The following is a 13644-nucleotide window of genomic DNA, read 5'->3' as shown; positions in this document are numbered from 1 at the left end:
AGTTCCTTGAAAGCACGCTCATTAGCTGAGAAAACAAATAAATTGCACAAAGACCCCTGCCACATAATTGAGCATTAAAAAGGCAAGCCACTCACAACACCTTCAGAGTAAACTGTATTGCAACAAACGTAAATGTTACTGAGAACAGAGAAGTTCAGCAAGCATTGTGTGCAGAGTTGTTCAGTTAACAAAACTATTCCAAGATTACAAAACTGATCCAAACCAGCCTCCCATGAAAGGAAAGAAGGACAACTCACACAAGAAGTGAAACAGGAGACCAAAACTTCAGAGGAAGGATAACAATTATTGATAGACATGAAGATGAATTAAAAAAAGGAAAAACACCACTACTGTTCCAACTCTATTCAGTCAGCAGCAATTTGACTTCACTGAGAGAAGACTTAGCACAAAAAATGCCAAGCATGTGTTCAAATCCATCCAAAAAGTATTACCAACCCAATCAAGCTATTCATGAGGGATAAGGCCTGTGCTTATAAAACACAAGGAGTTGAAGAAGGTACAGTAAAAGTCTTCTAAACTCTGATGTAATAGCAAGTTATAATCACTTTATTTCTGCTGCAGGTTCTCTTTCTGAAAGTTTTTAAAGCATCCTACAGTAGCTTATAGAAGCAGTACAGTACTTAACACGTAGGGAAAAAAACAGGCTTGCTGTATTTATCTTCACTCCTCACACCCCTCCACATTCTCTGGCCTGTAACATTCTCAGCCACTTTTCTCCTTGATCCAGCCGTTCTTATTCTTTCAGTGACTAGTTTTTGGGTGATACACAGACAGACACCAAACCAAATGCACATTTTGTACTACTTTCTTGTTCCACACTGTCCTATGGTAATACATTTGGAAACGTGCTAAAGAACTGATGAAATAAAGTTGGAAAAGCATGAGGAAATAATCTTTTTGGTCCTTCTTACAAACCTTATAACTTAAGAAACGTATCAGGCCACTGTTAGCTTGGTGAGATGGCCCCAGTTCAATGCATTTGACTTTAGACTCATTCTCTGAACAAAAAGTAAATTTGTAACATTTCTAAAAAATGAATAAACTTTTGTTCAACACCACATGGTGCTCATGTAGGTGGGCAAGGGGAGGAAGCAAATCAATTTCTGAGTTGCATTCAAAAACATCAGAATTAAGTTAATTCTGATCTGAGCATATTTGAACTGTCAGTTGTCTCAGCACTAACCTGTATGAAGCCAACGGTTCACGAAATTCCACGCGGTTGTTTTTCTTCACATTGCTTTCAAGGGTTGTCGCTCGAAGAGGGCTGCGTGAGGACTTCTCCTTGCTTGATTTAGTTTGGCTGGAGGACCGGGAAGCTGAAGCAGAAAACAAAAAATCATCTATATATGCCTATTTCCTCTCCACAAGGAGAAGACTCTTAGGGCAGAACAATTAAGCAAAGAGTTTTGGGGGGGTGAGCAAGCAGCAGAATAGCATCCGAAGTACCCTTTCTCTTTCAACAATTTGATCACAGGAACTAGAAGCAAGCTAGCACATGCTTCAAGCAATGAAATTTATAGAGAGAAAATAATTCTTAAACATTAACTAGAAGTAATTAAACCTATGGATGCTGGTGGTGCTGCCACTAGAGGTCGATCTGCCACATGCACTGTATTCAAAACAGCAGTACCAGGATGTTCTAAAAAGTTGATGTTAAAACAAAATAAAGTATCAGATCAGCATTCATTCAGGGTGTAAGAGTTGACAAACACTAAAAATATAAACAGCTTCTCCAGTGTAAACACGGGCATATACAACTGTTATCCAAAGACTCTCATGAAGTATCTGGATGCAGCAAGCACTCAGCAACGGGCGAGTCCTGTCACTCCCTCCGGCCAGATGACTATGTTATCACACCTTCTTTCCCAAGCTAAGAAAACATTAGTTTCTCCTGGGCAATTAGTCTTTCATCAGTAAAGATCATAATCAGGAGACAACTTGGGTGCATGAAGGAAGGGGAAAAAATAAAACAAAACAAGTCTTTCCAGAATGCAGTGGCTTTACCCTGCCTTGAATGCTATATCCTAAATTATACATACCCTTTCGGCTTATTTTCCTGCTTGCGCTAGCAGAGGGCTTCTTGGCATCCATGACAGAATCAAACACAGCTGTGCTGGTGGGAGCTATTTCCAACTTGTTCTCTATATGACGTAGCTAGAATTTGAAGATAATACATGTAAGAATATTGTTTTCAATTTTTAAACCACAAGTATTTTCTCCTAATGTGACAATTTTTTCCTCATTTTTCATAAAGAATAAAACTTCAGGCAAAAGCAACTTCACAATGCTCATGCTGCAAAACTGGCCTTATGACCAGAAACTGTAAGAGTATTAAGATTTATTTAAAAAGACTGAATTAGGTTTTGCTGCATAGTTTTGTTTCCATAAGTAGGCTGTTGTGAAGAAATTAATAACAACATGCCATTCAGAGTCTTAACACAGCGTCAATGAAGTATTAATTCCACTTGGAATAAGTTCTATAATGCTCTTTTCAAAAAGAGAGCATGATACAGGATTTCACAAGTAAAATCCCACACTGATGCTCGGCTATTTGAAGTGACGAGGCTCTGGAAAAGAGCTGAATTCCCCCCAAATTCAAGCTGTTTGGCTTTACTGAAGTCAGTTTCTTAAAAAATACAGTGCAATTTCCCAAGCATCTAAGTTAAGTTCCCACTGAAAGACCTGAAAGACAGCAATTCAAATGCTCAAAGTAAACTGAAGAACTATAAAACACCCTGGCAGAGCCCCAGTTTCTGACTGTTTTGTAGTAAGCAGGAGAGAGCAGTTGTTTTCAAAATTAAAAAAAAAAAAAAAATAGAACTCCACATTTTCTTAGATAGAAAGTAAAGTAACACTAGTAACACTATACTTGAGACTTAGCAGGTAGCACTATACACTCAAGACTAAGCTTGCTCTGGCAAAAATTTCTTCTGTTGCATATGGAAAACATTTTCCAAAATACGGGACTGTTCAACATGCAGATACTCCAGCCATGTGCTCAATTTTCAACTCATCTAGCAGATCACTGAGTAAAACAATATTTAGTTAATGCTATTGCAAAAGCTGATTTGAAAAGAGGTAAGAAAAAGAGTAAGTACTTACAGCAGCCTTAGTCTGAGAAAAAGTAGCCCATGCTGCAGTTGGATCTTGGAGAGAAGAAACAAATAAATACATCTCTTATTAATAAATGGAAAATAATGAAAGAAAATGTCACTTCAAAATAATTTTCCTTGGCTCATTAATCAAGTTCTCTGAATGACTCAATTCCAGCCTGTCAATATCCTCAGTGAGAGGCTGTTATCAGTCAAGATTCATCTTAACAGAGCAATAAAGTATTTAATGTGAAATGTAATGAGTTCAGCAGGTTAGGTTGAATGCATTATTACGCTTGGAACCAAATCTACCATTCATTATAGAAGATGTTTAAAAGATAACGTAAAGAGAGTTATCTACCCCAACATAAATATCTTACGTTTTCCTATTACGCTATAGTTTAGCTAATTTTTTGTTTTTGTTTTGTTTTTTGTTGTTATTTCTCTCCCCTTTCTTCTCCAGTAAACTGAGCACGAATACATGGTCCCTGAAAGACTACTCAAAAAACTTCGAACACGTGAATTTTGAATAGTAACCCTTTTGAACTCTACACCCTACAAACAAAAGAGATGTAATGCTTGTGAAGAGCAAACAGGAGGCACTAATCAACTCTCAACCTTAACAGATAGCATGAGCTCTACGCACAACTGAGGTCAGTAGGATACAGTAGTACTTTCCTCTAAAAATATTTACATCTTCAGTTCCATTCTTTATTTTAAGAAAAAAAATAATTAATGGTTTACAAACAGAATGTGCAAAACCTTAATGTGGATAGGAGCCATGGAGGATAGTAGTATTAGAAAGTTAAAAAATAAAAAATAAGAGTCTCCTTGCAGTAAAAAACAAAAACAAAACAACAAAAAAACCCTGCCAGTTTCATTTCAGGTAAGATGCAGCAACACCAAGGAATAGGAGGGACAGGGAAGTAGCACAGAAAAGACTTTGCTTTGTCCTTGAAAGACAGCGCTTCATGTCTACAGAACACCTCAGTCTCACAGTGTATGTAATTTGAAAAGAAACTGAAGCTATCTCAAGAGACAATCAACAATAATGTCCTCTCACAGATAAAATATTCAGCCGTTTCTACTTTTAAAATATTTTCTGGCATTCAGTTTTGTCATAGTGGCAATCATATGCTTGATCTTGAACCACAGACTTAACATGTGACTCAGCTGCTCTCCCAGACAAGAACCTTCTTCCTCTTACGGATGGCAGTGTACTCACTGCCTCCCTAAATCACAGGCTAATCAGGACACTAAAAAGCTAACTGGATTCCTCCAACTCAGGGCGACGTAAGCACTGGCAATCATCTTAGTGGTGATGTACTGCTGCTTTTCAACAGCCTTTAGCTCTTTACCACTTTGGAACTGAGCAAGAGAATCGGGAGTGGCTGCCCCTCAGGCACTTCTTTCGAGAGACTACAGTTCCCAATTTATGTTCCTGCATTGCTCCCCCTCTACAACAGTCCAAAAAAAAAAAAAAAAAAGCGTCTCTGTGCTATCTTGGCAACTGTACCACAGGCTGGCAACTCCTACTGCAGATCAGCAAATACTCTGCAGATCAGAGCACAAAACTGCTACCTCTGCAGAAAGGAAGCTGTGTAACACATGGCCTTAGCTTCCACACTGAGGCAGAAAAATGCTGTCTATAAAAACTCCACAACATTTCAAAGCAGTCACAATGAAACATCTTTTAGAATAAAGTAAAATAAAAATCTGTACCTCTGGTAGAATCCTTGGCTTGGTTATGCCTTGGACTTTGTAGAGGCACCTCATTTGACTTGTTGGTCCACATCATGTCAATTTCTCTAAAAAAATAAGAAATATTCACATAAAAAACAAAGGTCATATGCTAAACAGTGTATGATCTTGATCACTAGGATGAATATTCTCCTTATACGATTTCAAACCCGCATCATAAACAAAATCAGAAATTCAATAGCAAGCTACAAATCCATTTACAGCCTGCAGTTGTTCAGAAACCACGTAATTCTCTAGATAAAGAGGGCTTCGCTTTTGTTTTCTTTATTTGTTGCAAATAAGAGTGAACTTGATAAAAAAAGAAACTCAGAGGTCATCCAATTCAGACCACAGCAGTAAGTATTCCCGCAAAGCCAACAGAAGATGACCACGCTGAAATACTGCACTTGAAGGGGAAACAGAGGCAGTACAGCTTGAACCTATAAAGGTTTGAGGAGAATACTCAGTTCTGCCAATGCCAGACAAGTGTGTCACTTGTCCCTGTTGAAGACAGAACAGAACCCCACAGCAGGACACTACAACCAGCAAAAAGAAAGTCAGGTAATTTATTGAAATAGCTATTTCTTATTGTTTTCATTGCAGATGGCAGATTCTGCTTTTAGGACAGGTGCTGCTGAGCTCGTTCACACACACCCACAGCTGGAGCCTCACATTACTTACACTGCAAAGCATGCTACTGCCTAGCCCTGGAAATCATCTTAGTTATCTTCTCCACCACTGGAACAAAGAAGCGTTATGCTAGAGAAGTGGAAAGCGAACATTAATAAAAGTGGAGGAATTTTCCATAAAGAACCAAGTTTGAGAGCTGCTGCACATGTCATATCATCCCATTATCAGGTTTCTGCCAAAGAGAAATGTGACATAACCCACCTGATAAGTAAATTTAGCCTAAGAGAACTTCTGGACAAGCAACCATTTCTTAAGGGATTTCATTATCACTCCTCAAGTAAAGACTTGGGATTTATTCTTATCCTTTGACTTGCCAATATATTTAAGAGAACTTATCCAGGACTAGAATTGTTCTCATTATTATAAACCCTATATAGCCTATTTTATTATGCCCTGTGAATGCAGTATTGTAATATACTCTATGTATTCCTAAACTCTTCAAGGGAAGTGCCAGCTTTATAAAGATGTGTGAAATTATTCATTTTGTCTTTCAGCCTGACACTTGAGCAGAGGCTGCCAGCCCTTTGCCTGCACTAAGCAGAGCACAGGTCAGGCTGAAGCAGCAAACCCGCCTTGCGAACACCTCAGTGCCACTGCTCACTCCCAGCTGTGTGCTGCTGCTCAGCAGCACTGCTGCAGTGCCTCGGTTCAGAGCATTGTGCTGCCCTACAAAAGGCTCCTCAGCTGCTTACTGTAAAAGCCAGGGAGCGATCACACAGCGCCCTGCTGTATTTTCCTAACAAATCCCTGCAGTGCCAGCCCCAGGTCTATGGCCAGACCCTCGCTGGTTTCAGCACAGCCTGCTGAGCTCCACTGAGCTGCTTTGCTTAACTCAGGTTGCTGTTGTTTGGGGGGGAGAGGAAAGAAAAAAAAAAAACACAACATCGAACTGAGAACTCCGGAGCTGTCTACAGTTTCAGGAAGCCAACGCTGCAGTCGTTCTCGTATGCAACATAATTCATAGCTATAAAGGTTTGGTCTTTAGATGTCCCTCTCCTCTCCTTTGCAGCTGAGAATTTATTAACTTTTCAAGATCTACCTACAAACAATGTCGATTTTCACCATTGGAATTGCTGAAGATTAATAATTTCTTTCTAAACAAGTACTCATCTAAGTCAATGCCCTGCCCCTGCCAGAAGTTAAGCCAGCCAGCAGGCACTTCAATGCTACCAAGAGTACAGCCAGGGGGCAGGGGAGAAAAAAAGTAAATCAAGATACAGTTGCCAATCTATTTATAGGATCTACATGCTGGGTAGTGGACCAGTTAAACACTGAAATGCTCTGAAATTAATATTGACCATAGAATAATACTGGGAAGTTTAAACTATTTTTGAAAACACATCATATACCAACACAAAAAACGTCCCATGAGCAACGTTAAGAATAAACACATTGTAAAAATTGCATTCTGAAATGTCTGCTTCAGAAATATAAATATTTTTTTTTTAAACTGAATGATCCATCATCATCTAACACATAACTTAAAAAAAGGAGATTGGGGGTTGGACAAAAAGCAGCTCAACAACCGAAATTCCAAAGAACTTGTAGAAGCCAAAGGTTATCTGCAGGCTGGATAAGGCCATGAGGATCTCAAGAGTTTGTGACCAAAGGTAGGAGACTGCAGATTCAGCAAACCTGATCTCCTGGCTATCTGGCTGCTCCCTGGTTGATGCTGCCTGCCTGCCCAGGTTAACTGCACGCTGCTTTGCCTAGCTTGGTCGAGTGAACAGTGAGGCTTGAGATGACACCAGAAAGGAGGAAATAGAAATGAAGATAAGTACATGGCCAAATAAATTAATTAATTAATTAAAAAAAAAAAAAAACGAGCATTGTATTTACTACACATACCAAGGATGGCACTGAACAGCAGATAACAAAATAAAAAGTCAATATAGTAAGAGAGCAGCATTTGTGAAAAGAAAGAGCGATGCGAGTATAGAATATGCTTAGCAAAGGTCCTCAAAAAATGTCAAGAGACAAAACCAGGACTAGGAAAAGAGACAGGAAAACAGGATGTAAAAAACAAAACGAGGAGGAGAATGGAGAAAAAGACAGGTACGACAGAGAAATGGAACAAACTTGTGAAGAACCAGCAGAGAGCAGCAAAAAGGAAGAAAAGGAACTAGCACAGTGGTCTCATTGTGCAGTTTTTCAAGTATCCTCAGGAAGATTTTTTTTTTCTTGGTAGCACAACCTCAAGCAAAAGAAAGAGGAAATTCAGAAGTCATGACACCGAAATAAGGAAACAGGAGAGGAAACTGAATCATACGGATTCAGAGAAGGCAGAGGCTGTGACCAGGAGGCTGCTCACTGTTTTGGTTCACACTTAGTGGTTATGCAAAATGCCAAAAAAAAAAAAAGCACGGTGTGCAGAGGGAACACTGCTGCTCAGGGCTCTGTGTCTTATTACAACACAAGGGATGCCAAATGAAAACGAATCAAAAAAGGAAACACAAGAGGAAAAGACGAAGCTTTGCTAAGGGCAGGGAAGGAAACAAATTATTAATATTCACTTCTGAGGGATGTTCTTAAATGTTTAACCCTGTTAAAAGGGGTTTTGTTACAGCCTGGGAATACATGAGGCCAGCACTCAACACAGGTTAACCCACCACAAAGCCGTGGTGCCAACAGAAGAGCCGCCTGCCTTTCCTCATGCCTTGCTCAGGCATAAAGTCAATGGGGTTCTGCGGTAAAGCGAAGTTGACTGTGAATATGGCAAGGACTAGAAGTAGCTTTTTGGTTCTTTTTTGCTGTTTTAGCTGTGTTGCACCACAAGCTCCATCTTCAGGCAAGCAGAAGGAGAGGAAAGGAAGCCTTGGGGAACATGATTGATCCCCCAGTCCCATACCGGTGTGTGACTCACAGCACAACCTGCACCCGTCACCCAAGGCTAAGGTTTGCAGTTACCCATACCTCGAGGAGCAGGAGTGCAGCTGGTGGCACTGCCACCACCTCCTCCTTGCTGTGGAGACACCACTGGAGCTCAAGCACACATGGGGAGGCCATGCAGTGAGCTCCAACACGTCCAACCGCACCCGAGCCTCGCACAGCGCCCGCAACGTGGCCACGGGGAAAACGCACGCAGACACAGAGGCCTTGGGGACATTTTGCAAAGTATTTTAAGTTTTCCATTACAAAGAATGGAAAGCTGACTTGGGAATCCCAAAGCCCCTCTGGAAGCCCAGCCAGCTGTGGATTGCTGGTAGTAACAGACGGGCACAGGTGGACACGCACGGTCAGACCCTGCACACGCTGCTTTGCTGGAAGGGGGGATTGCTATTTAAAGATGCCAGAAACACTTTCCACTTCTCCTTCAATACCGCAGAAAACAGTTTCTAGTGACATGCTGGAGTCTGCAATACAAATACCTTTACCTACTCATTTTTCTGGAATCTGAGCTTTTACCATATTGCATTACCCCAAATAAACAGGAGCTCAAAATAGCCATAACACATTGTTCTAAGACTTTGTTATTCTCGTATCAAATTAACATTAAAAAAAAAAAAAGCCTCTAAATATGTTGAGAAAACTCTCACTCTCAAGGCAATTTGATGTGGGTGATTTACTGACCTTCCTCAGGGCTGGGGACAAGTTCCAGTGCAACAATCTACGAATCAAATTTGTGTAATAAATAATAACAACAAATTACAGCCTGCTCTGCACAACCAGCCGGTCCTTCCCCTGCCTCTCAGTGCTCACTTATTACATAAGCCTTCAGATGAAACACATTTCAGGGGCTGTGGCTCTAAAAGGACGTTAATAATTCAGAGCCCAAGTCCAACCCCAACTGGCCAGTGCTTCACAAACTTCATCTCAGCATTTCCCCACCATACCACCTCTGAGCCTGCAACTTCTGCTTTGCTCCTCCCAAATGACTTCAGTCCAAAAGTTGGGGATTTTTCTTCTCGGGATTTTTCACTTGTGCCACAATACACAGTCAGTGGGTTCAAACCACCCAGGGTGGCTGTTCAGGTGGTTCTGCCTGGTATTTAATCTGCCCTGCTGCTGCTATTACTCAACTCGGGACTATGTTATTGGTCCAGACTGCACTGCACCCCGTGAGGGCACATACAAAGATAACGATTACTTGATGTCGATGCAAGACAACACTGATAATAACCAATGCTGCCCAAGGAAGCCTGCAAATGTTAGCTGCTAAGCATTTCAAGTAAAATTTTATAAAACACTCAGTATTTTGTCTTGCAGTGCAAACAGTAAATACACCAAAAGATCTCTCACTGCTTCTTATGGCTTTGGAAAATACTGATTAAAAACAACACCCCAGAAGATTTTAAAAGCTATGTATATACGACATTTGATCTGTTTTTAAGCTAGAAAAACATTTAAAAAAAAAAAAAAAACTTTTAGGGATATTAAAGCAGTTGTAAAAAAGAGTGCAGCCAAGATGCAACATACATTTGCAGATAGAAAAGCAGCAAAAATGTCAAAGCACATCACTACCTGTAACCATTAACCAGTAAGATAAATGATATCAACAGTCCCACATCCATCAAACACCAGAAAATATAGCTGAAAAATAGGAACATGTTGCATGAGATCTAAGACGAAACCACTGACATAAGCCAGCTACTAAATTTGCATCCCAACTACACTGAAGATTCCTCTATAAATGAAACCTTACTGAACAATTCTGTCCAAGTAGAAGCTGAGGATGGATATTTACAACACACTTCTGCTGAGAGAAGATATGGCACCTTGCAAAAGCATCCCTGCTTCATCACAGGCGATATAAAAACAGCGGCTGGAAGTAAAAAATAGATGAGTAGTTTAACCAAAAGTAAAACGTACTGTATGTCTTACTCTGCTGCATCACATGCTAGGAGGTGCTCTGAGGAAATCCATTGAAACGAGTGTTGTGACAGCTAACGTAACTTGATTCATTGTTCGTGAAGAAATCAGAGTACAAAGGCACAGACAATGCACCATTTAGTACGGAGATGCACACAAGGCTTTGCCTATCCATTCAGGAGTTCTGTATTGCCTTTGACTAGGAGGATCTCTGCGTTTATGACAGAGAAGGGAAGAAGCAACACATCCTACTTTCAGGAACGATAAAACACTCTGGCATTTGTTGCCTCGGCCTTCATAAAACAAGTTCACTCACTGCATCTCCAGTGACTGCAAACTGCACGTTGGAAGATCTCACCCCTTGCAGCCCAGAATAAATCCATTCAGCAGAATAAGCTCAACTTCTTCACCAAGCCCTGCCTTCGAAGGGCCAGCATCCTACACCGTTCATCCCACATGGAACACCACACCAAGACAGTCTTAGACTTTATAGGCAACTCCTTTGGCTGAGTACAACAACCAGACCTGCCAATTTTGAGAGTGTACGATACAACTTGCAATCTTCAACAATACGAAGGACACGTGAGCAGAGCAGCAACCTCATCTGCAGGTCAATCACTGTGTTCTCCAGCGCATCACTGAAGTGCATGAAAACTTCAGGGAAAGTCGCTTTCTCAAGTCTTTGCTCTGAAACTGTGTTCAGAAGCACAGTGTCTCAATAGCAACATTTCAGAGGTGAAAAAAACAAAACAAAACAAAACACCATCAAAGAAAACAAACAGCAAATTCAAAGTAAACAAAAAAAACAAAAACAAACAAAAAAAAAACACCAGCTACACACAAGCTGAAGAGTAGCCACCAGCACACTGCTGACTGGCACTAGGGCTGAGCTGAGATGACTTTTTCTTGAACTTGCTAAAAAAATATATATATATATATATATATATATATATATATATATATATATATTCTCTCCTATTTAAATAATTACTGTTCCATCCCATTAAATGCTGTAAGAGCCTGACCACTAAATTCAGATTTTTCTGTTTTGGTATGACAGTTCCACCTGCTGTATTTTCCTGCCAGCAAACCTAACACATCACATTAATGTAAGCAGGAAATATCAGAGAAAAAGGTCTGGGTTTTTGTTTTAAACTTGGGCACCTTTTTGCCATGGATCACACTTTGCGTGAAATCTTGTCCTCAGTGAGCCTGTTCTTAAAAAGCTAAAACACAGCCAGAATCTGTCAGCAGTCGGTAAGTTTCAATTGACTCCTAGAACTGATCAGTTAATTTATTTGCTGTATTCTTTCTGCAGTATATTGACAAAGGTTTCAGACGTAAGCTTACAAGTAATTTTATCCTCGACAGAGTTGTTCATTAAAGTCTGTTACATCATTAGAACAATGATACACAGATCTTCCACGCACTTATGTCTACAGATAAATATTACATTGAGACATTCTGATCCTAATATAGTAACTGTACCAGGGAAGTTCTCTCTCTGCTCTCAACTTCTGTTATCGTAATTATACCACTCTATTTCTTCTCATTAACACAGCGTATACTGGTTTATACAGCACAAATTGTATTAGCCTTAGTACCTCTGCAGCACATTTTAAACAATGCTGTACTGATTTAAAAAAAAAAAAAAAAAAAAAAAAAAAACAAGCCATTTTACTCCTTCTTCTCCTTTACTTCCTAAGGTAACACTGAGCAAATTTAGCAACTTGATGACAGTGAAGGAATCCATACATTCCTCCCTAACTATCTTGCTGCTCCTCTGTGATAGATGCAATGCTCGTCTGACTGCATGATGAGCCAGTTCAACTCACTAACCCAGCAGAAAATTATTCACTTTTTTTTTTTGGTCGTTGGATTAGTTTTCCACCAGTTTAGCAGACTGAAGCGGATTGCTGAAGGGTCGATGCCAGCACAGCTTAAAGTGGGGAAAGAAGCAGCAGCAAAACGTTACACTCACACACCTGACACTGCGCAGCTTCGCTTAACTGCCATGGACACGGTACTATAAAACAGAGATCTTTGTGCACCAACACTTCAACTGGTACCAAGCGTGCTAACTTCAGATATGTCAACTGGACTACAGCCTCAGCTGAGCACCCAAAGTCAAGCAGACTAATCATGTCAGTGGCTTTTACCTTCAGGTGTCTGATACAACAAACCTGTCCCGGCAGAAACCAGCAGTTAGTCCAGCAGAGAGGTGTGAGAAAATGCTAAGAGTACTTTATACCTGAGTTGCCAGAAGAGAAGTTGACTCTTTAGAGAAGAAGATGCTGCAGTTTCAAGATTGGGCTCTTTTCCATTCTTTAGTTCACAAAGGATAATTCTATCACAGTGGCACACATCACTGACAAAGTTATTCCAAGACTTGAAAGACACTTCCCACATTAGGGCTGTTTATATTGGTAAAGCCTTCCCTGCGTTCCAGCGACAAAACTGAGCTATGCAATAGCTTCGTAGAACAAATACGTGCAGACAAAATGATTTATAATTTATAAACCATGTTTCTTCCAGTTCCCACCACACCTAGCCTAGGCAGCGCACCACAAGATCTAATCCAATCAGCAGTAAAGTTTCCACAGTACCCTGGCCCGGTGCAGAAATGTGTCATACTATCGAAATTAAGTTGCTCCACTTAGTGGATGCAGCATACCTTTGTTTAAGGCAGCGTCACTAGCAGAAACTGAAGCCTTCGACAGTTTACAGTGTTAGCGTGGCCACACCCTCTGTTTTATTTAATTAGTTGAAGCATTACCTAATGAAACTGTTGTAGCAATCAGAACTACACGGAACAGCGAGCAGTTTGTATAACCGAGCCTGGCCGGGCTGACAGCACGCTGAGCTCACCAGCCACCCACCGAGCGCCCCACCAGCCGCAGCTCCACGCGCGTTTGGGCCACCCTTTTGGTGGCAGCGGGCTCTCAAGCCAGCCTTCGAGCCTCTACGCTCTGCAGCCCCACGAAGGAGTCTCAGACGACCAAAGCACAGCGCTGCCTGGTCGAGCTGTCAAATTCCAGCCCCCAGACGCCGGGGAGTTCACCTGTTCCGCTCGGAAACCTCGGCGAGCGGGCACGCAGCGTGCCAGGAGACGCCTGGTTGCTGAGATACGGCTTCCATCCTAAGGCGGGCAGCGACCAACCGCTCCGGGCGTCTGCATCAACAGGAGGCATCGCGTCCAACCCCATCCATGGGGGAAAAATAAAAAATAATAAAAATAATAATAAAAAATAAAGCCGCAGTCACGCTCGTCTAGGACTCTTGATGCTAAGGA

At 41.0% G+C, this 13644-nt stretch overlaps 1 protein-coding gene across 8 annotated transcripts in view; it reads right to left on the bottom strand.

Moving 5' to 3' along the window:
* Nucleotides 1-13644, bottom strand: part of CEP350 (centrosomal protein 350) — a 71787-nt gene that overhangs the window by 55335 nt on the left and 2808 nt on the right. For 6 of the 8 annotated variants that reach the window (XM_068690789.1, XM_068690794.1, XM_068690791.1 and 3 more), the window contains exons 1-5: nucleotides 13414-13524; nucleotides 4836-4921; nucleotides 3124-3167; nucleotides 2061-2175; nucleotides 1205-1337 (exon numbers count right to left, since the gene is read on the bottom strand). In XM_068690789.1, coding sequence (XP_068546890.1) covers nucleotides 1205-1337; nucleotides 2061-2175; nucleotides 3124-3167; nucleotides 4836-4921; nucleotides 13414-13490 — 455 coding nt within the window. In that variant the 5' untranslated portion in view covers nucleotides 13491-13524. Of the gene's footprint in view, nucleotides 1-1204; nucleotides 1338-2060; nucleotides 2176-3123; nucleotides 3168-4835; nucleotides 4922-13413; nucleotides 13525-13644 lie in introns of those variants that run through there. The other 2 variants (XM_068690792.1, XM_068690793.1) reach the window with 1 other exon arrangement.

This window comes from Anas acuta, chromosome 8 (genome assembly GCF_963932015.1).
Source record: "Anas acuta chromosome 8, bAnaAcu1.1, whole genome shotgun sequence".
NCBI lineage: Eukaryota > Metazoa > Chordata > Aves > Anseriformes > Anatidae > Anas > Anas acuta.
The sequence above is the reverse complement of the archived record's forward strand: the minus strand, read 5'-3'. Positions and strand labels throughout refer to the sequence as shown.